The sequence below is a fragment of the Pteronotus mesoamericanus genome, unplaced genomic scaffold (genome assembly GCF_021234165.1).
Source record: "Pteronotus mesoamericanus isolate MK-2021 breed Mesoamerican mustached bat unplaced genomic scaffold, CSHL_Meso_final contig_32, whole genome shotgun sequence".
Taxonomy (NCBI): domain Eukaryota; kingdom Metazoa; phylum Chordata; class Mammalia; order Chiroptera; family Mormoopidae; genus Pteronotus; species Pteronotus mesoamericanus.
Genome location: NW_026555134.1, coordinates 14130237 through 14154531, shown reverse-complemented (window position 1 = coordinate 14154531; position 24295 = coordinate 14130237). Strand labels below are relative to the sequence as shown.

The window sequence follows — 24295 nt, the reverse complement described above, 5'->3', positions numbered from 1 at the left end:
ATTTTTCAGATTTCTTCTACATTGTTAGGACACTCTATGTACTAAATTATATGCCATGCCCCTGTAAAACTAGCATCAAAATAAAAGAATGAAGTTATCAGATTGTAACATTCCTTAGAATACTTAGAAGTCATAACTTCTGTGTATGAAAGCAAGTTTATGCCATAAACACTGACCTATTAAATAGATTAAGCTGGGGGCATAGCTCAATGGCTGTGCTGTGAAAACTGGCTTTAGTGTAAGAAAGTACCAGTGTCTGATGCCTATAACATGACTTAAGAGTCCAGCAATGACTACGCTGATGAAAGAAAATTAATATAAGTCATAAATTCAGTTCTAGCATCAAGTTCAAGTGAAACATTCTTGCAGTCTAAGGCTTTGGCTGCAGTCCCTGGTACAGCCTGGGATGAGAAAAGGAAGGTGTCCACTGATGAGAAATGTTCTCTGGGAGATCTCATCCTGGCTGCTGTGTCCTTCCCCAGGATCTGTCACTGCGAAGGAGATGAAGAGAGCCCCCTCATCACACCCTGTCGCTGCACGGGCACCCTGCGCTTTGTCCACCAGTCCTGCCTCCACCAGTGGATCAAGAGCTCAGACACGCGCTGCTGTGAGCTCTGCAAGTACGACTTCATAATGGAGACCAAGCTCAAGCCCCTCCGGAAGGTAAAGTATCCGTAGGAGTTGGTTTGGAAGACAGAACTTGCAAAGCAGGCTTATTTTTAAAAATCCATTTCTTCCCCCAAGAAGAGTTTGCTAATATGGTAATATTCATGAAGAGTTCATGTCTTACATTGGGTTCAATATGCAAAGTGCAGCCAAGTGTTTGCAGATAATCCTTCCTTCTCTGTTTTATATTCTAGAGCCCCTGATTTTTATACCACTCTTCAATATCAAGAAGTATATGTGTGCGTGTGTGTGTGCATGCAAAATATTCTTGTAATCAATGTAATTGAGTTGATGGGAACTGTGAGAACATTGTACTTAGAGGTCAATTCCCAAGAAGGTTAGATAATAGATTGCAATAAATAACATGAACTCATCTAATTTCTTGAAAGTCAGGCAGTAGGTAATAGAAGAGAATGATTTCCTCTATAGGGTGTGGACTCTTTTTGTGTTTGCCTTTATCTGGAAATTGGGTTTGGAGCTTCTTGTATAATTTGAGTAGATAGAAGAGGTGTTATTTCCCATAATGCACACAGAGCTTTAAGACAGAGGTAAGTGCATTTTTATGTATCAATTGAATCTTCAAATTCCTCATCTATGTTATATTTTTCTAAAGAATAAAGGTAAGAGTACAAGTAAAAGATAAAGTTGGCATCTTGTGCAAGGCTAGCAGAGGAAAATTTGTAAAGGATACACAGCAAATGAACTTTATATAATCCATGCTTGACAGCTGGACCCCTGGACTTGTACATGTAACATATTCATCTTTTTATCCAACTGCAGCCTTGCTTATATGGATGCCTCAATTTCCAAATGAGAGTATGGAGACTGCAATTTAAATAATGACTCTGCCTAGAGCTGCTTTCTCATTTAAATTAAATGCAAAGAGAAAGTGTATAAAAAGAACATTGCTTGGAAATAAACATGATGGGTTCTGGGATGAGCAGAGATTTAAAGCAAACAAGAATGTTCCAATAGGCATTTGACTGGTGGCTTGGCCATCACAATTCTTCATCGAAAATTTGTAAATTATGGAGAGAGGGGATAGCATTCCTTGCTTTTGCCTTGATTTTAAAAATTTGCAAGTGGTTTAGAGATGTCAGAACTGATGCACAAAATGTCTTTGAGATACATATTGTCTGTTTTTAACATACAGGGTCGCCTGAGGGACAAAAGGTGACACTCTGTTCCTCTGGGCCCAGAGCAATCAAATGCCAAAAATAGAAAATGACCCTTACTCCTTGCCCTTTACCTTGTGCACTGAACAGACACTGTGTGTTGTCTGGGGCAGCTAAATGGCACATTGCGCCCCATGACTCTGTAAATTTCTCTTGTAACCCCTCAGAGAACTACAAATTATTTCTTAGCATCTGTATATGTCTCTGTGGCTTTTTCCTTAACTTACAACTATATAAAATTTTCATTTCAACTTTGTCAAAGATAATATTTCAATCTGAAAGCCACAATCTAGAATAATAAAATATTCACATTTTCTTTTCTTCATACTACTTACCCTCTCCCCTTTTTTGTATAGTAAATAATACATGATGCTGCATATAACTGAAAAAGTCTTCTTATTATACCTTCAGCTTTTATAGGATCATCCCTTATAATACAATTTTGGTCCTTTCTTAATATTTCACTCTCAATAATTGACAACCCTACCAGGAAATTCTCTTTTTTTCCCCTCAACTAACCTGTTTATAAATCAGAGAAATGCAGTGAATGCATCTGTCTTTTATAATAAATATGAATATTCATTATATACTAAGAAGATAATAAATATATTCTTAATAATGAATATGTTGTGGCAACCTAGTGGGCACCTACTATCTGTTGATTAATGAAATATCCTAGTTTTTTAAATATTTCCTTTGATTGGTCATAAATATTAATGAAGGACAGCATGTCAACATCCTTCATTTTTAATAGCATTCATATATCTACAGAGGATGTTAGAATCTCATCCAGAACTTGCTTCCTGACACCCCACGGATGCGGTTTAAATTTGAGGTAGTTTTAATTTGTGTTTTAAATATGAATTTAAATTTTGAATTAAGTACCAACATTTAAATAGGAGATTATTTCATGTGAAGTTCCACACATCCGGATTTGAAAATCACCGTATTCGGTTTTACTGGAACTACATTCCCACAGGACAGCAAACAGGGTAGCTAGATGGCGGCTAGTCCCTTCGAAAGCCTCTTTGCCTTTAAGTTCTCTGCATTCCTCGGCCCCTTCTCTGCGACCCCGAGACTTGGCGCCATCTCTGCTCACCTGAGTACCCCTATGGCTCTGCAAGCGGGTCTGAAGTTTCAACTTCTGGTCTAACACAGGAGTCCTAGACACAAGAAACATGCATTCAGTTCCTGCCACTAGAATTTATGAGCTTTAAAAGCCTAGAAAAAGTATTCCTAACTTTCATTTTCTTCTTTAAACCAATGGGGTTCTGGGATGGCACTTAAATGGCAGCACCCAAAATGGCTTTTCAGACTCGGAGGTGGTACAGATGATTCAGGTGTGAGGCATTTTAAAATGTTTCTAGATGGTTTGTTTTAAAGATTCATCCGCAGTTTTATTTTGGTAGCTTTTAAATGGTCATTATGATTGACAGGCACAGAATTGGGTTAGAATATATTCAAAGTACATTCGATTAATTGCTCTCAACTCAGTAATTCCATTACAGCTTATAACATTCTAAAGACCAACCACATGAAACAGTTAATTTAGCTAATGATTCTGGGTTTCTACCATTAGCCAATGGAAGCAAGATACTCTGTTTAGGTGAAATAGCTTCTTAAATTAGAAAGGCGCAAATCTTCATAGTCTAATGAACCTTGGGGCCTAATAGTTAGTCTCTAAAGATATCAGTTAAACCTTACTTCATTAATTGCCAATATTACAGCACCAAAATCTATAGTTAGTAAATTCCTCAAGGTGTCCTAATGTTTTCAGAAGAAAATCTTTAAAGTCTAAATAAAATCAAGAGCTTATTTGAGAAAATGCAGTTTTCATCATCTTTAAGTCAGCAGCTCAGCTACTTTTATAACATTCAAGAAAAGTTCCGTTAATTTTTGGAGTTACATGGGTCAGAAATAATTTCCAGGGCCCAGAAAAGTCAACATGCCAAAAATATAGAAAGCAGCGTGATGATGCGGTGAAATTTGAAACTGGCATGGTATCAGTGAGGAAGCTTAAACTGATCTCCTGTTCTGAAGTTGAAGAACCGTGTGGGGCTTAGGTCTGAATCACTCCCAACTGAGAGCAACCAGCTGCTGGATATGTAGCAAAGCTTGAAGATAACAAATGCTACTGGTAACTTTATGTCCTCACCTAAAGTATTTCTTTATATAGTTCTCCACATACAAACTATTTAACAAATATTCAACTCTATGCATCCATTTATTCCATGTCTCATTTCTGCAAATAAAATGAGGCAATTACCTTTGCTTAAGTAAAAATTAGGTTGAACCATATGCCCTTGTCATTCTTGCCAATCAAAAATAGTTGAATATTGGAAAGTTCATAATATATGAGTTCTATGTGAACATATTATGCCATATAAAAAGGAATACTCATTTTGGTATTTTACATTTCCTCCATAAGGACTTACAATACTTTAGTTACAGTATCTGTTTTTTAAAAAAAATAAAGAACTGTATTTGAGAACTACTATGTTAATCTCTTCCTTCCCTTAATTTCATGTTGCATCCCATCTTTTAATAGAGCCAAGACCCTATATACGTTTCTATAGTGAATCAAGTGCCCAAAGGTTGTTATTGATTCTCTGCTGAGCTGAAGGGCTTACAATTCATAGGGTTATGGGACAGAGCAGGGAATGTGGTTAGATTGCATTGAATAATGTTGCCTAATCATATTAAAAATTTAAAATGCATCATTTATTTACCATTACAGGGGATTTGCATTTTCACTAATACAACCACCACATACTGAATTTCTACAATGTGCCAGATATTTAGAATAGATCAGTTAACTTAGTCTTCTTTACAATCCTATTTTTTATGTAGGCATACATGAATCCCATTTCAGAGATGAGCACACAGATACAGTGTCAAACTTACTTGATGTCACATACTCCAAAGCTCTCTGATTCTAAAATTTATACTATTGGCACTGTGACTCCCCGCCTTAAGTTGCCGAAATAGTCCCCCTTCAAGCATCAAAGCATTAGCTTTTATTTAAATCATTTCTAATGCAAATCTTTTTCAACAAATTTTGTAATGTAAAACTCTTTCTAAAAATCTTGTTCTTGAACATGCATGTTTTATGCAATGTACTTTCCTAATACCTAGTTACATCATTATATAAACATCAGTTATTTTGCAGGCTAAAAACCATTAATAGCCACAGTAGCTTGAAACCCATATAAGGCTGTTTATCCTCATTCGGCTTCTGCTGGTCTGCTGTGTTTTGAAAGCCCTTCTGTCTGCTTTTTGTTGTTTCTCTTCTTTCTGTGCTCTCAGAGGATCCACTTGTCACTTTTTGTTCCTCCAATAGCCCTTACTCAACTTCTTACATTGCTACTGCTTTTCTACTTCAAACAACAAAAAAACCCAGAGTTATAGAATTGTGTCTAGAAAAAGCTGAAGTCAGTTCTAGATGAACTTCCGCAGATTCTGTTTTGATCATTGGGCAGAGTTTTAGTGGCGTAAACATTCTGGGGTCATTCTTGGAGACTTGGAGTTCTCTTTGGCATCCTTCTTTATTTTCAATTTTAATCGAACTATTTGGCATTCCATGGTTAAAAAAAAAAAGCCTTCAGCAAATGAAGATTTCGGTTGCCTCCAGCCTGTTTCCATATAATGGGAGCCCAGTTTGGGAGAGTGGGTTTGCTCTTCAATTTCTTCACAAATCTATTAGCCTGGAGGCCAAGGCAATCTCTGCCCCACTGAGAAGCCAGGCAAAGCTTTCTTTCTACTCCTTGCAAAAAGCATCCTCATAATTTGCAATGCACGCTTTTTCTCTCATTTCTTTGCTGTGTTTCAGTTCCGTTACTAACATGAGCCCTCAGTGCAATCTAAGTGACTTAGAATAATCATAAGAAATGATTTTGTTTTCAAACTCACACTCCCTAGATGAGTCAGGTAAGTTTTCCACAACAAATTTCTCACTGTCTGGTGGTGATGTCTACAGCCAAACACTTCTCTTTACCTTCTCACTGCTTCTCTCAATGAGAAGGAGAAGCCGAACGGGCTACTTAGCTGATTGCTATGGGAAGGGAAAGGACGAGTAAACTACAAAATAACAAAAAGAGTATCTTATAAGAAAAGTATTTGAAGTCAATCGAAGCATTACCATTTCCACTAAAATGTACATTGTTTTTTGTTTTATTGACTTAACACATTCATGCTCTCAGAACTACAATTGATATTTTTATTAAAGTAGTATTCCAGTATGAGTATCTACAATGCCAACATATTGTATGTCAAAAAATTATGAGAAGGAAAATACAAGTGTCTCATGCTTTTTTCTAGTAGATACTTGGGATTTCTTACAGGGCCTTATCTTTTTGTCATCTGCAGAAACACTGGTAGGCCGATTAGTCTTTAAAATGTAAAAAAAAAAAAAAAAAAAAAAAAAGTGCAGTCAACCGGGATCAGTATTATAAACTAGTTTGTGCAAAATAGAGATATTCTTCTCCAAGCAGAAGAGCTTATTCTTTTATGAAGCTTCCAGCTATAAACACTGTACAACCTCTAGGCAGATGTGAACCCACATCAGCAGCAAATTGTGTTCTGAACATTGTTTTCTGAGGAGGCTCCAGTGATGTCCAGTTCACTCACTCACTCACTCACTCACTCATGTTCTATCTACTATGCCAGTTGTGTTCAGTAGTGAACCATATAGGAAAAACCACTACTCTCAGAGAGCATATAGACCATTGCAAGAAAGATGAAAAGAGATGGATTACCTACAATATTTTGTAATAAACTTGAAAGGCATGGTAGTCGGTGGGTGGCAGAATGGGGATCAAGAATTTTCTGTAACTCCTGAGGGAACTGTAAATAAAGGTAATTCAAAGACAGCAGGCCACCATATGTTCGGTTTTTCCTTATGAGACCATCCATATTAAAAGACTTTTTCCTTAATAACTGTGAACACATAGCAAAATGACTGTCTTTCCTATTTTGTTTTCCATGCATCACATAACCTAGGCCACTCAAGATGGTATTTCTCAGCACTTGAACAGCCAGGGTATTGAGGCAAGAGAAGGGAATATAGGGCAGAATTTGATAGAGGGTGTCTCAAAGGATGTCTCAAAATCCCTGAATCATCATTGTTGGCAGGAATATTTCTCGTCAGTGCTTGTTATTAGTAGATCCAATTATACACTACTTTAGTTCTGTTTCTCTCTTTGAAAATTATCACTTGAAGAACAAAACCTGACTTGCATGGTAAGAATATACCTTGTGATACTATTCCAGATGTGAAAAGAAACACTTAACTTACATTAGATTTATTATTAAAGTCTTGAACAGGATACAGGTTCACAACTGGGGAAATCCATTTTTGTTTTGGCAAAGACAAGGGACACAAAATGAATCTTCTTTTATATATTATGTATTTTGATATTTGAAACATAAACTGTGGTTGAAATGATGGAATCAATATTATAGTGATCCATATGGAAAGCATAGAAGCATCAAATTAGAATGCGCAGAAGCATATGTACCCCCACATGTGCGCGCGCGCGCGTGCACACACACACAAACAGTTACAAATAAAGATTTCCCTAAAGCATCGTCTTATGATTGAGTTTTCTTTTTATGGGAAAAAAGTTGTATTTGTCTGTCATTTTAATTTTTTAAGATGGTACAATGATTGAGTTTTAAATTACTTTTATATTTAAATTTTCCTCTAGTTAATGATTTTTTTTCTTTCTCAGCTGGGTTTTTTTTTATTTATTATTCTAATTTCTCAAATCTTGGCATAAAACATAAGAACAAATTTCTCTAAATTTTTGGCTTAATTTATTGAACCATAAGGTACTGAAAGTCAATATGGCTTTTTTTAAAGCAAATATTTTAGAGAAATCAAATTCCTTTTCTATTGGATTGACAAGTGAGAGAGAAATGAAGACAACATTGATAAGATCAATCTGAATGCTGATATCAAGCCCCCTTTACATCCATCAACATGCCTGGGTGATATGATCAGTATTATAAGGAGCAAGATGGCTGAAAGATTTCCCTCCAAATGAGAACTAGTCTCCCACAAGCCTATTTCCTTCCAATATTCCACTTTTCTCTAAATGGTTGCATCAAGTCCCACATGGATATACCACCCACAGCCTCATCATACCAATGCTATTATCTTTCATATGAGTGATTTACCCCAAATTATGTTGATTTACCCACTTAGCCACAGGTACAGCAGAATCTGCCCCTGTGAAATGTACACCATGGAATATTATAAAATATGGGGGAAGTGGGGCAGGAAGCAGAGAAGTTGGGCCATCCATACCCAGGTTTTTTTCCTCATTCTCTCATAGAGAAGTGAATGATGGGCAGAGAGAGAGGCAAGACTCTTGTGGAGGTCTCTCTTCATGAAAACATGAAGCAAAGGAAATAAAGAGGGTAACCAAGAGGTCAACAGAGCTTTGATTGTAGGAACCTCCTTCAAGAAGACTCCATATCTCCATCCCAAAGCACAGTTAAAACAGTAAAGGAAAGAATACTGGGCTAGGAGTCAAATAATCAGATTTTAATTCTGCTTCTGAAGCTTAATCCCTCTGACCCTTGTCTCAGTTTCTTCATAAGACTGTATAACATTCTGTTTTAAGTTTCTTTTAAGTAAAAATTCTGTGATTTTATGAAAATAATGCTGAGGAATCTACTTGAAAGAGAAAGAAAGAGAGAAAGAAAGAAAGAAAGAAAGAAAGAAAGAAAGAAAGAAAGAAAGAAAGAAAGAAAGAAAGAAAGAAAGAAAGAAAGGAAGGAAGGAAGGAAGGAAGGAAGGAAGGAAGGAAGGAAGGAAGGAAGAGAGAGGGGAAGGAAGAGAGAAGGGAAGGAAGAGAGGGAAGAAGGAAGGAAGAGAAAGAAAAAGAAAAGAAAGAAGGAAGGAAGGAAGACAAACTTAACATTCCAATGAATTTTAAATGTTCTGAAGATAAAGAAAAACGGGTATAGAATCATTCACATCGACATTTGCTTAGATTGTACAGGACAGGATACTGAGCAACCAAAGAGTCCACAGTTCAAGTCCTAAAGAAATTATGTGTGTGCTTTCTCAATCTTCTGTAATACCCTTTAAAGCAAACCATGGTGAGAAATAAGAAGCACACTATCTCCATGTTTACAAAAGAGAAAACATTAAAAGGAATGACTAAAGAAAGAAACAGGACAAAGAAAGAAGAAAGGAGAAAGAAGAAAAAGAGGAGGGAAGGAGAGTATTCAAGGGTAGCTGAGTGTTAAGGAGGCATCCTGAAGCTAGAAGCTTGATGTAAGTGGTCTAGGCCAGAGTTTGTGTTTTTTTGTTTGTTTGTTTGTTTGTTTCCCTCTTATAAATTGTAAGCAGGTGGTCAAAGGCTTAAGTAAAGCAGATTCAAAGTGGTTCTTGAAAGCATACATGGAAGACTTCTGACCCTAAGAAAAGAAGTAGGCTGGGCTGAAAGCCATTTTCTCCTTGGCACAGTGAAGACAACCAGTGTAGATTAGAGGTCTAAGCAGATCTAAGAAAGATATTCTATTGAAGACTAGGATTTCTGTAAATGTAGAGCTAGTTGAATACAAGAGTTGATATTTTTTTATGAAGTATTTTTATTAATGAACAAAGCTAACAAATTTTTGAGCTATATGTTCTCTGCATTTAAGAAGTGGCATGTCTCCTAAGAGACTGATAACCTCTTGCTGGATTCTGCATAATCCAGCAAGATCTGCTGTTCATAAATGAGACCACGCCAAAGCAGGCTGTGTCTGAAAGGCCACAGTGAAAGGGGTAATTGATGCTCAGTTAGGGTTCACTACTAAATTGAGGTAGGGAGTTTGAAAAGGAATTAATTGAAACATTTTGAAATAGACTTAAAATGACATGAGAGATTATTTTAGTAACTCTGGACAGGATTAATGTAATTCCAACTATTAAATTATAACCGAAGGAAAGCAGATGAGAATTTTTAGGTGAAAAATACTCAATTTCACAACTTACTCTCTGATCCACTAGGGGAACAATTTAATTTAAAAAATTAAGATGAAAAGATTATCAAATGAGTGTCAGGAACAAGAAGTGGGATTCCCAAAGACAACCCTCCAAACTGGCTGACAAAAATCACCAACAACGTCTGTGGAGACCTGCTCAGTCTCACAGATAATTTACTTTATATCAGAAACCAGATAGGTAAGATAAATGAATGAAGCAGTCTGCTTTTATGATGAAATAACAAATAAAACAGTACTGGGGGTAAGACAAGGAGTGGCAGAGACCATGGCATTCTGGAGTAGGTGTGCCTACTCTAAACGGAGTAGTAGCACCTGATTCATCCGAGCTCTCTGGCACCGAGCACCCTTAAGCAGTTGGTGCCTCTGTTTGGCATTCATCATGAAATTTTTCATCCCATGATGCCCAACAAATACATCTGGAACCTCTAGTCTTCCTTGGTCCATTGCTCCATGTGTCATCCATAGTCCAATTAGTATAAGCAGATGCTTTACCTGGGGAACATGATCCTAGCAAGCCAGCTAAGTATGCCTTCCTCCAGGTACCTTAGCTGGGAGGGGCTGGCTGGCACTGATGACCTTTAGTATGACTTCTGACTCAGACACGCTGCTAAGGAAGGCCTGTAAACCAATGAGCTGTCAACAGGAGCAGAGGCATATTATATGAAACAATGGAGATAAACATCTGAAACACCCCCTACTATGTTTAAAAGTGATTTCTTCTAGATAATGGTAAGGAAGAGTGCAAAAGTGTCTAGGAGGGTGCAGGAAACTCTTGTAAAATGATATTCTATGTAATCTAAATGAACTATTCTTGGTTTATGGAAATAAATCTCAAAAATGAATCGTTTTGATTATTCAGTAGGCCTGAGGTAGGACATGAGATTCCACATCCCTAACCAACTCCCAGAAGATGCCAATGCAGACGTGCTTTCTGTAGCTTTGATTCACATAAGGAGATAGAAATTCCTAACTCAGATCTTTCAATCAGTCTGATGATATCAAAAAGAGGCCTCCATTTGGTACTAGATTGTCTTTTACATTTCTCCTGGACTTTCTAAACCCCGTGAAAGATAGTCTCAGAACTTTCATTGGGTGATGTTCTCTCACTAAAATTTAAAAAGAAATTAGTGGGAAAACTGGTAAAATCCTAATAAAGTCTGAAGTTTAGTTAAAGTTAGTGTTGCTTTCTTTGTTTTGACTAAGGTAAGATATTAATGTTAGGGGAAAGTGAGTAGGGTTATATACAGCCTTTGAAGCTTTTTTATAAACCTAAAATTATTCCAAAATTAAAAGTTCATTTTAAATATTAAGTAAAAGAGTGGATAACAAAAGAGGTAAATGCTTGGATATTCTTATTAGACTAGTGGGAAAAGTAAAGAAAGGGGGACCCAAAGTCCTTCTTGTCCTCTGTTCACCTTTGACCACTGATAGCCCTGGAAATTGAAAGAATATTTGGCCTCTATATAAAAAAAATTGTAAACCACTGAATCTAACATTTTATTTTCTAAAAAGAAAAAAACACATACAAGACCCAAGGATTATTAAACATCTTACTCAATTACACATTTGAACAAAATGAGGACCAGGATATAACTTCCTTCTGTTATATTTATTGCTTTTCACCAGCTGTAGATTTTATTTAGATACACCTACTTTCCTCTTTAAAATGTAAGGTTTTTTAGTGTGACCACAAGATAGATTCATATTTCACCCAATTAGATCCCGTGAGAGACTGATCCCCTATGTGGTCACACTAAGTAGACCATAGGACAGATGGCCCACTTACCATGAGAAACAAAATTTTTAGTAAAAGATGAGTACTATCTTTTTAGGTAAGATCCCTGTTTTCATGTGGTCCTGTAAGATTGTTTGCATGGAAGGTTAGCTTGTCAATTGGTAAGATTAAAGGACTTAGCTAAGGGCACAAAGTATGCCTTATAGCTTGGATGCTCTATATTCTTATTTTGATTGAGAAATCCAAATATTTAGGATTGAATCAGAAACTGTTCATGATGACTACTTTGGCTTGCTTCCCAAATAATATGCCTATTTTTCTACCTGCTCTACAGTCAGGGAGTCATTGTTTGTGCCATGCCTGTTCATTTGTCTCCTCTAAAGATACTTCTAAAAAGCAATGTCTCCATCCATTGCCACCTTTTAAATTATTCATAGGCTTGGAGTGAAGGTCTTTGCCTTGAATGAACACTAAGACTCGTGAATAACACTGGCTTTTAATGTAGGTGCTGAGTCCATCTATTATGCTATTTATTGCCCAACAGAAAGAAAATAAATGTCACTTTGAACAAAAACATGGTTTGCTTTCGTACTTGACGGCACACTGCTAGATTACTTTGACCCTGAACATGTTGTAGCTGTAGATTTTCCCCATACTCTTCCCCTGCCCTGCCCACCCCCACTTCCACAGTCAATCCCCACCCTGTTGTCCATGTCCGTGGGTCCTTTATACATGTTCCTTGACTAGGCCCTTCCCCTTCGTTCCCCTATTATTCCTTTCCCCCCTCCCATCCAGTTGCTCTCAGTTTGTTCTTTATTTCCATATCTCTGGTTCTATTTGCTCACGTCTGTTTCGTTGATTACGTTCCACTTATAGGTATGGTATTTGTCTTTTACCACCAGGCTTATTTCACTTAGCATAATACTCTCCAGTTCCATCCATGCTGTCATGAAGGGTAGGAGTTCCTTCTTTCTGTTGCAAGTATTTCATTGTGTAAATGTACCACAGTTTTTTGATCCATTCATGATGGGCACTTAGGTTGATTCCAGCACTTGGCTATTGTAAAAAATGCTGCTAAGAACATTGGGTGCATGGGTTCTTCTGAACTGGTGTTTCAGGATTCTTAGGGTGTAATCCCAGCAGTGGGATCACTGGATCAAAAGGCAGTTCTGTCTTTAGTTTTTTCAGGAAATTCCATACTGTTTTCCACAGCGGCTGCACCAGTCTGCATTCCCACCAACAGTGTGCTAGGGTTCCCTTCTCTCCACAACCTCGCCAGCACTTGCTGTTTGTTGATTTGTTAATGATGGCCATTCTGACCGGTGTGAAGTGGTATCTCATTGTGTCTACTCATTTATACCATCTCAACTCATCCGAGCTTGGGCTAACGCTTCACAACTTTGTAACTACAGAGCCAGCTCCTCTGCCCCGAATGTGTGTCTTTCGAGTCCCAATTTCCTTCCATGACCTTAACACTGGGAAATACACTGAGAAGGCCAGCCCAGCCACACAGTGTGTCTCCTTAACCCAGGGCCTGTCTCTGGTAACATCAAATGGATCACAGTATGAGGCTATGTTGAAAACAAAACAGATAACTGCAATTTAAGCCAAAGAAAAGCAAAGCTCCATTTATCTTTTAAAAAAGCACTTATGAAAGAAAATTCCAAGCTCCTTGTTCAAAATTGCTTTACAGTAATTTTTAGAGGAAGAGTATCAAAACTGTGTGCTAAGAACAATGTCACCAAGGGGCCCTTGTGAGGGAAGGAAACAAATTTGTTCAATAATAAAAGCTTTTAGTAACAGGCTTTGCCTGAGAGGAGTGGCTCTTTCAGATAAATCCCTGCTCAGCCCTGCCATAATAATTGGATCACAGGACACACATTAGCAGATTTTGTTTTCTATTCAACTAATAACTACCTTTGTTGTGGTAATCCTTATGATGCTCATTATTTAAGAATATGTAATAGGGGCAACATTTCCCATAGAGAATGTTTGCGGGAGACTCCAGTGGAAAACAAGAGCGTCTGGGCAAGACACATTTTTCAAGTGTGATCGACTTACAGGGAAAAGGCAGGAACTCCTGAAATCTTGTTGGAGGGGCAATGGTTTGGAGGAGTGGGGGACCAGCTCTTGAATAAAACCCTTGCACATCTGTTTCCTTTCTGCTTTCCTGACTATTGTGCCCACCTAGATTTTTCATCTATTTTCTAACAAGGCTAGTGGTAAAAAGTGAGAACTAATATTTTATAGGTCAGATAACACTGCCTTGCAGTGGGATCAGCTTTCTTTTAACCTAATTTGGTAGATAGTTTCCAATCTTGACATACTAGAAGGACCTGCATTGCCATGGATTTCCTGATGCAACTAACCCATGTTGTCAAGGCAACCCACAGCACTGTTTTCTCTGCTCTGGAAAACCATTTTAAATCACAGTCATCTCTTACAATACATGGGGTCAAAGACATTCCTTGTATGCACAAAGCTATTACTTTTTTATAAGATGTCTTGTCATTACAGTGAAAGAATTTGACTTGAGGGATGATGTGTATATTAAAGCATTAAAGTTGAAATAATCCCATAGCATTTCTGTCCTATCTCCACATTTCCAGGAGATGTGAGGTTGTTTACTATAGGCAGTTACAATTTTGAAGCTGTAGTAACAATGTTGGCATATTTGACTAATTTCTATGTAAATTGATTGCAATCAACAGCTTTTTCATGGTTTGTGAAATTAAATCACTTAAAAGCGAAGTACTCTCTGGGGTTAATATTACCCATATACTGTATATTTTTCCCCTTTTTAAGAGTCAAGATGCCATTTTGAGGATTCTTCCCATGTAAGTCGGGTAACTCCATAGTTCTCTGGGAAACTATGCCCACATCACACTTTAATTCAGAGATTGAGATCTGGGCTCCTTAGAAGTGTTTTAAAAGAAAATCCCAATGAAGGGAAAATAAAGATTGGTTCATTTTTTGCCAGCTCACTGTTAATGAGAAGAAATGGATGAAGATTTTTACTGAAATTTGGGAACTAGAAGCCTTCATTTTCAAACCTAATCTTCTTTTCCTTCTCATTATTAGCTGGATTTTGGGTGGTTCAGTCTCTTCATTGTATCTTAAGGGTACAAACATTCTTTTTTCTCTATATTTTTATTGAATTTATTGGAATTACATTGATTAATTAAATAGGTTTCAAGTATACTATTCTATCATACACCATCTGAATATTGTTTTTATGTGTCCACCACCCACGGTCTACCTCCCTCTGCCACCATGTACCGCCACTTTGCCCTCTTCTCCCTACCTGCCCCCACCCCCTTCCCTCTGTTAACCATCATACAGATGTCTGAGTCTCTGCAGGGTTTGTTTGTTTGTTTGTTTGTTTGTTTGTTTTGCTTAATCCCTTCCTCTCTTCACCTAGCCCTCCAACTCCTCAACACTGACAGCTATCATTGTATTCTCTCTCTGAATTCATTTCTATTTTGTTTTTGTTTATTTTGTTCATTAGATTCCACACACAAGTGAAATCATATTGTACTTGTCTTTCTCTGATTGACTTACTTTACTTAGTATAATACCCTCTTGTTGCAAACAGTAAGATTTCCTTCTTTTTTAAGGCTGAGTGGTATTCCATTGTGTAAATGTACCACAGCTTTTTGGTCCATTCATCTACTGATGGTCCCTGGGGCTGATTCCAAATCTCAGCTATTGTAAATAGCACCGCAGGGTGCTTAAGAGTACACAAATTCTTTTGAATCAGGATTTTGGGTTTCTTTGGATATACTCCCAGAAGTGGAATCTTGGTAATACAGCTTACAGGCTACATTTAACATACATAGTGATTGGAAGTGATTCTTAGTCACTCATTGACCACTATTGATCTGAGTTTCCAGTTAATTTTTCAAACATTTATAAGACTTCCTGCACCTTACATTTTTGCTCAAAAGTTGATTGCATAAAGTTGAAACATAAAATCATGTTTCAGTTCATGATTCCCAAAGCTTTGAGAACACAAACGTGTGGCTTGAAATGAAGTTTCTCCCTGGGTCTTAATGGTTGAAGGCATTTTCATGTTGAACATTTATTAGATAAAATATACCTCAGCTCCTTTCAGTTGCCATTCTTACTTCAATAAGCTGAGAAATTTTATTCATATAAAATAGTACAAATTATCATACCCACTATTGAAGAATTGGCATTATTTTCTTTCCATTATTGTGAGGTGACAGAGCAGGCATTCAAATGTCAGTCAGTCTACAAAGCCTTGTAGCTGTCTTAGTTCAGCCCCCTCTTGCTACAGCCTTCAAACATTATCAGCACTGCATCACCATGCACAAAGGATTTGAGCTTGCTTACAGAAATGCATACCAAAAAGTAAGGTGAATGGTTAAGGAGGTTGTAGTAAAAGAGAATATTGGTCTTTGTCAAAATCAAAAACATCTCCTATTCAAAAGTCACTGATAAGATAATGAAATGACAAGCCACATATTGGGAAAAATATCTTCAAATTATATATCTGATAAAGGACTTGTATCCCCCATATATAAAGAATCCTGAAATTTCAACAATAACATATATTATATGTTAATTATAGTATATGTCTCCAACAAATTAAAATGGGTCATGAATTTCAATAGATACTTCATTAAAGAAGATATACAGATGGCAAATAAAATATAAAAAATATTCAATAGCATTAGTCAGTAGAGAAATGCCCATTAAAATCACAGTGATACCACTACACACCTATTAGAATGGCTAAAATTAAACAGACTGATCATACCAAGACCTGGGAAGAATATGGAGGAAATGACTTGTGGAAATACAAAATGGTCTAGCTACTTTGGAAGAATGGTTCGGCAGTTTTTTTAACAGTTAAGAAAACACCAACCATACAATCCAGCCATTTTAGCCCAAGGTATTTACCCAATTGAAATAAAAGTGTATGTCCATAGGAACATACATGATGGAAAAGGAACAGAGGAAATTTCATTACAGCTCTAATTTTAGTAGCCCCAGAATCACTGGCTGTTTTTGGGTGGGCAGGACATAGTGATGGGTAGGAGGAAATATAAAAAGAAAAGAGGAAACTGGAATGATAGGTATGTAGATATGTTCATGTTCTTGATTGTGTTAGTTTCACAGGTGTCTAATATGTATCAAAATTTATCATCTTTTACACTTTAATATATGCACTATAAATGTCAATTATATCTCAATAAAGTTGTGCTTTTAAATTGCATAAATGGAAAACAGGTTGGGGCTTGATGTTTCACAATTGTTCAGTTCTAACTTCTCCCCACTAAAGAAAGGGGAGAAGGCTTCCCCATTACCTTTCCACCAGATATCCAGGGCCGACCCCCGCCTGTGTGTACAAACGTGTTGGTACATGGGGAAAGGGAGAGGCCATGCCCATTGTGCAGATCGGTTCTGAGAGAGGCTTGGTGGCACAGGAGGGGACACTCCCGCTTGCTAGCCAATGGGTAAATCAATGGATAGAGATAAATTCCAGTCCTGGGCGCCAGGATGTAAGTTCAGACAGTCAGCGGTTTTAAAGTTAAGGATGGATGGTCTTTGAGGGCTGACTCTGACCCTGTGGGTCTCCCACCTGTTAAACATCTCTCCAGGTGGTCCTCTGTGAGACCCGGTCTCTGAGTTCTTCCTCAGCAGCCAGACCTCTGTCTGCTAGAGGAGCTTCTAGATGAACCGTATTATCATCTAGGCTCCCAGTATGGGCATGATTTTCCTCCTCCCTCCATTCTCTGACCTCTTCTTAGGACAAAAGAAACCTGCCTTTATACTTTCCTAATTGTCAACCACTCCCCATATCTTCCCACCTCCATTCTGTGAGCGATCTAAAGAAATGAAGATATATAAGAATAAAATTTTCATTTAAAAATGGTCTGAACCCTTAAATTCTAGTATATGTTATGTGCGCATAAAGAAAAAAAGATTGAAGATATACATCGCAGAGGAGATTATAAATGATTTCATTTGTTTTACTTTTCTGTATCTTAAAAATTTTCTGTAATGAACATGCAGTTAATAAAATAATAAGCTATTGTGAAGTAAGTGCTTGAGAGAGACATACAAGCAGGTTTTCATGTTGAAGGGAAGGGGGTTATGTAAAGAGAAAGAGGTAAAAATATATTTAAAAGATACAGGGTAAAAAATTATAGAGAGACATTTTGTCCTCTTGGATAAGTGAGAAGGAAGTAAGAAGGGTATGATGCAGTTATAAATACATGTTCAGTCTGAAGACAGGAAGTTATGGGAGTTTACCCATAAAAGTATGAACTGTTTCCAAATTAAAAGTGAAGTTTGTTAAGAGCTACTGACAAGACATCAGTTCTTTCCCTGCCCTGGGGAGAAAAACTAGTAGCAGGAGCTAGTGGTTAGTCACATTCTTCTTTAGCTCATCCTCCATATAGCTGCAGTAATGATCTTTCTAAAACCCTGGTCACCCAAACACCTTTTGGCCTCACTCCTTGGAGATTTGCTAAAACTTGGCCCAAACTTCAGATCCATGATTTGGGACAATTTACACCCTACACCTGCCTACAGCTTATCTTCTCTGTTTCCACATACTCCATCTATGCGGGCTGCCCCACTTCTGTTCATGTAATGGGATCTCTGTAGACTTTGTACCTGTATCCACTCATCTTCACCTTTGGTGAGTTCAGTTACAGGAAGGGAATCCAGTCATGAAGCCAGAAACTTCCACCTCCTCCCCAACCACTCCCCAGTTCTCAGCCCCTCCATCCCTCCATCTCCTCAGAATGAGAGAGAAGCTGTTTCCATCACCTCACTCAAACACATCGGCAACCTCAGGTCCCTTCTGGTCTTGCTTTTTCAACTTGATTAGTCATGAAGAAATTTCTTTTTTAATTTTTTATTTATTGATTTGAGAGAGAGAGGAAGGGAGAGACAGGGAGAGAGAGGGGAAAAGGGGAGGCAGAGAGAAAGGGGGAGAGGGAAGAAGGGAATGGGGAGGTAGGGGAGAGAGAGAGAGAGAAAGAAACATCAGTTTGTTGTTCCACTTTTTTGTGCATTCATTGGTGCATTCATTGGTGACTGGGAATCAAACCTACAACCTTGACATACTGGGAAGACACTCTAACCAACTGAGCTACAAAGCTCCATGATGGAAATATAAGAAAAACGTTTTCTATGTCTCTGTATATTAGTCTGCGTCAACCCCATGGCCCACATGCTGTGCTTTGAGTTGATAATCAAGTCTCTTTATCACCCAGGCTGCCACCTCTTCCCACCTCACCTCCTGCACTTTCACCTGATGCGCTTGTTCAGTCTTTGAAGTTTCTTCGGATAGATCTCTGTCCCATATAACTCCATAATTTCTCACATAACCCAAAGTTCTTTCTCTCCTTTTGCCCTTTACCATGCTCAGCTCAAGCATTGGAAAGTTTTTGTGATCTTTGATAGAAAAGGGATATTTAATGGAAATATTATACCTTCCTGCTCCATTTTCAATGTAACTAACCCTCACCTCTTTGTCTTTATAATAACAAATTTTTAGAATAATATTAGATTGGTTTTCCATTTAATTTCTTTCCCTTTCCAGGAATCCAGTGGTACTAGAGTAACTGACCACTGAATTAGCAGTGGAGAAAGGTGTTTATTTTCAGAATTTTAATAACTGGCAATGAAGGACACAAAGAAGCAAGGCCAACCTGTTTTTATTAGCTTTCCAAAGATACAGCTAAAAATGACACTACTAAATAAGTAAATAAACTTTCAAATAAGAGTTCCTTTCATACTCACTGCTCACTCTTAAGCTCAGAAGAAACATGGACTCTGTTTCTGGAATTTCACCTGTGTGTCCCAAGAAATTCCACATGGAAGGCAAACAGACCTACAGGATTATTCTACAAAAGAGACTCCTTGGCAAGGGCTCTTGAAGGTCCCAAACAAAATCACTCAATGTCCTCTGAACTTACATGAGATTTTTAGCCACCCCAAAACTTCCCTTGGTTCAAAACAAGTTCTTAAATGGAGGAAAACTAGATTTGGGGCTGGTAGGACAGGACACAGTCATCTTTCTTATACAGCAGGATATGGGAACACACTTGGACATTGTCTGGTGACTGTGCACAGAATGTTACACTTTCTCTTCCACCACCCAGCAGGCTGAGAATCAGCATCCGGGACTTGGAATCCAGTAAGTCCCAGCTGCAGGGCCATTCTTTGTTTTACAAATACATTGACAAGAGGAAAATCCTGAGGTGTCCTAAATTAAATTACAGCAGGCCAGGGGGTGGAAGGAAGAGACAAAAAGGGGTTAATCATTGCAATACTCAACCAGCTGTGGTTCACCTCCCTAGGGTGTGTTGGAATTATTCAATTAACTCCCAGGTGGCTATTTCTGAGATTATCTGAAAAGAGAATAGCCAGGTGCAGTGAAGCCCCAGGAGCCTCCGTTTCTCTTGGAGATGTTAGCTTTCCAGGCTCGCGCCTGTCCCAGCACTGTCTGCCTCACCTTCTCCCACCCCTTTGTCTAGAGCTAATGTCAATCCTTTCACAACAGTTTGTCTTTCTGCCCCTACTTTATGCATAAAATGCTTGCAAAACTCCAGGACCGTGAACCTGTTTTTTTTCTACCTAGAATGCTGCTGGTTGTTTAGATTCCATGTCCCTAAACCGATCTTTTTTTTTCTTCCAGTTACATTTAACATTCAATATTATTTTATATTAATTTCAGGTGTACAGCATAGTGGTTAAACATTTATATGACTTACAAAGTAATCCCCCGATAAGTCTAGCACCCACCGGGCACCAAACATAGTTATTACAATCGTATTGACTGTATTCCCTATGCTGTACTTTACGTCCTCATGACTATTTTGTAAACTACAGATCTGTTCTTAATCTCTTCACCTTTTTCCCCTAGACCCCAACCCACCTCCCCTCCAGCAACCCTCAGTTTGTTCCCTGTATCTGTGAGTCTGTTTCTATTTTGTTTGTTCATTTATTTTGTACTTTATATTCCATATATAAGTGAGATCATATGGTATTTGTCTTTCATGGCCTGGCTTTTTTCATTTAGCATAATGCTCTCTAGATCTACAGAGACCTAATAAACCCTATCTTTTACAAAGACTTTTCAGCCGTGGAAGTAAACATTCTTGTTCAACATGTCAAGTTCCTGTACCACAAGTTTCATTTCCAGCCTGTGGAGACTATATGTATGAGCTCCTGCCCTTCCCTGTCCCACGGCTTCCTTATTTTATAAGAAGTTGAGACATTACTATTAAATCAGTTCAAGGGAGAGCAGTTGAGAGCCAGGGCTTTTAATCTGGAAAGTGTTCTTGGACCTCTTTGAGAATCCAATGAAAACTATGGCCCTCTCCCCAGAAAAAGAAAATGCAAACAATATTTTTACATAAAATTTAAGGAATGTATACACCCCTGGAAACTCTGAAGAACTCAACTCTTCAAAAAAATAAAAGTCTTTAGTTTTAGGACAAAATACTTAGCAAAGGCTGAGTCTCTAAAATGCCAAACAAGTTTAAAGGTATTAGACCAATTAGTTACACTTGATGTCCAATTACTGATAAAACTGATTTTTAATATAGTAGCAAAATTATTTGTATAATTTGCATTATATTTGAAGTATTACATACAAAATCTGAATTAGTATTTAGAGAGATTAACACTTCATTGATTGTCATTTAAGCTTGTTGCCATTTGATTTATAAATTAAATATATTTATCAGATTTATATTTTTTCAAATTTGTATGTGGCTAAAATATTGAGAGTAAAAAAAAAACCCACAAAACAGCAACAACAATAAATTCAATTATGTTTCACACAGTGTTCAGATGTGACACTACCATCAAAGCAAGTTGGAGATAGGATGAGGAGTTTTTGTTCACCCATGAAAGTAAGCGTTTTGACAATAGGCTGTCAGTAAAATTGGGCTTGCTGTTGTACAACGGAGATTTTATGGAGAAACTTCTCTTTTTCTTTGCTGCCACCTGAACGAATGTTTTAGAAAGATTACTAAACAAACATCCACAATAAAAGACAGTAGGGAAAGGGATAGAAGCACTTACAAAATCAAAGCCCATTGTTTCTTGTTGCTGGAAAATTACACAGCCCCCTATTCTAACAAATACACAAAATTCCACAATTATGACCCTAATGTAAATGTCATGAAAGCAGGAATCTTGGCTGTATTGTTCCCTGACACCTAGAAAACATCTGATATGTTGTGATGCTTCAATAATTAGCTCCTGAAAGGAAAAAAAAAACCCCTCCTACTACTCAATAAAACCAGAGAATAAGACATCTGCCCATCACTTACCCTGGGCAAATCAATTCAGTTTTCTGGGCATCAGTTTCTTCTAGAAAGCGAGGGTGTAAAATTGGTTCCCAGTCTCTATGATTCTGCTTAGCAGATGAGCACTTTCTCCTAAACAACAAGGGTTTTATCATTTTAGGCAGAAAGGTTGACAGCTGGCCTGTGTAGAGCCCCCCATGCACTATGGATATTCACCAAGAGGCAGGAAGAGAGCGAAACACAGTAGAAATAAACGTGAGAAATGCCTTCTGCAGTAGCAATTCCAAGAATCCTAGGCAAGGACTCCAATCTCTAGAGAAGAAGGAATATGCCATTTTATGAAATGTAATCTGGTTGTTCTCTGTATTCTTTATGAAGCTGCAGTCCTGTAATTAATTAGGTAGTCCATAGACAGCACCCAGTTTTTCTGCTGGTTCAATATGCCTGAAGCAGTAATATACCGATATCTCTTCCCCAATGCATGAGATAATATTTTTTTACCATAACTTAGAAGAGAAAACAGAAACCCAAGTTTTGGTTAGATATTTTTGAAAGAAACTTTGTTTAAATGAATCTATTAAGTCTTAAGTAATTTTGTTTTACATGACAACATGTTTATCAACCCAGATTTGGGTGGGGTATTTTTGGAGGACGGTGGGAGAGGTAGAAATATTTTCACTCTTGTGGAAAAAGTAGTATATATTAGAGCTCGTCTCTAAAATATTTCTGAAAATTTTTCTCCTCTCCAGGAAATAATTCTTAAACTACAGCATAAAATCAGTTGGCGTGCTTATTAAGAATGCAGATTCCTAGGCCCTCAGCTATGGATCTGGACAGAACCTAGGAATTTACACTTTTAACTGTTACCATAGCAATTTCAACGCAGATGTACCTAAGTACCACATAGCATCTCCCGTCTAGATAGACCTATAAAATAAGCACGTACTCCTCTTTCCTTTTTCTCAAATCATCATGTGGTGGCATTGCACCCTCTAGTGGATGATTTTATTCAAACACCTTTCTCAAAACAGGAAATCCTATCTCATAAACTTGGAACAATGGGAAATCAAGAAAAGGTTTTAAGAAAATGTTTTAATATAACATCAAATTCACAAGCATTTAGGTATACATTTAATATGTAACATACATACACTTTATAGAAGAAAAAAATTTAATCCTGATAAGGTTAACTGAATAATAGAGCTAATCTGCTTTTTACAAATATTTTAGTAACTGAATTTACTTGTCACAGTATTTTTAGGGTATTTTTATCTGTAAGTTTGATATTCTCACATAACAGTTTCCAGCATGTCAGTACAATAACTTAGATCTTCCAACTGCTCCCTTCTGGGCATCTTTTGGTACCTGGTGGTCCTTTGACACCTCTTCATGTTGGCTTCTAACATCCGCAGCTCTTTGGATGTTTGTTCTACACGTTGTGGCTTCCACCTCTCTGACAAATGCTGCTTATCGATGCTAATACTTTAGGGGTCCCACAGTTGCCCACCGTTACCTAGCAGGTAACATGTATGTGTAAAAGTGGGCAGAGAGTAGTGGGAGTAAGGCAAAGTGAAATTTGTTACATTTCAAGGAACTCAAAAATAATCATAATTTTCTAAAGCCCACTCCGGGTCTCATAAAACACCTGTAAACTGTATAACACTTTGTTTCACAAAGCAGTGAGGGACTATGCTTTACCTGAGGGCTTGCTATGTGCTAATTCTTGATGAATATTATCTTGTATACTTCTAATCACGACCCTGTACAAGGGGTGGTTCATTATCCCAATTTTACCAATGAGAAAACTAGAGTTAAAGGAGGTAGGTTAACTGCCCTGAGACGGTTGAGATTTCCTACTCAGGGTTTCGATCCGGGTCTGTCTGACCCCAGTCACTGTGCCCCAGGGTCTCTCTGAGCATGCGGCTACTTGCTGTCACAATGTGCTTCTTTCCTCAAACACTACCTCCTTCCCGCTTTTTCTCCCCATATCTTCCCTCACCTTTCTTTTTTTTTTTTTTTTTTGGCAACATCTACGTTCTCTTGGCTTCTGATTCTACTTGTGTCTGCATTTGAACAATTTCTCGTTTGGCCATTGAAACCTCTGTCTGTATAGGCAGTGAGCCGCAGTTCTTAGTAACTGATAGCTCCTGTTGTAAGCAAGCATTTCAATACACTATGTTTTCACTAGTTCTTTAAATAAGTGCACCTATTTTTAAAGCTTTAAAATGGTTGGAGTTATTTTTTTGTTGATGTAAGTTGAATATGATCTGTTTTAACACCTCTACTTTTGTACTCAATTAGGCTTTTCCAACTACTTTTATAAATAAAAGAGCTCTCTCGGTGAACCACTGTTATAGCAGATGGTCTCAAAAAAATTTTTGGAAAAAGCAAACATTGAGTCCCCATCTATGGAAATC

The 24295-nt window shown here is 37.6% G+C and overlaps 1 protein-coding gene across 1 annotated transcript in view; it reads left to right on the top strand.

The window, feature by feature from the left end:
• MARCHF1 (membrane associated ring-CH-type finger 1) overlaps nucleotides 1-24295 on the top strand; it is a 240864-nt gene that overhangs the window by 200346 nt on the left and 16223 nt on the right. The window contains 1 exon segment of the mRNA XM_054576114.1: nucleotides 483-663. Coding sequence (XP_054432089.1) covers nucleotides 483-663 — 181 coding nt within the window.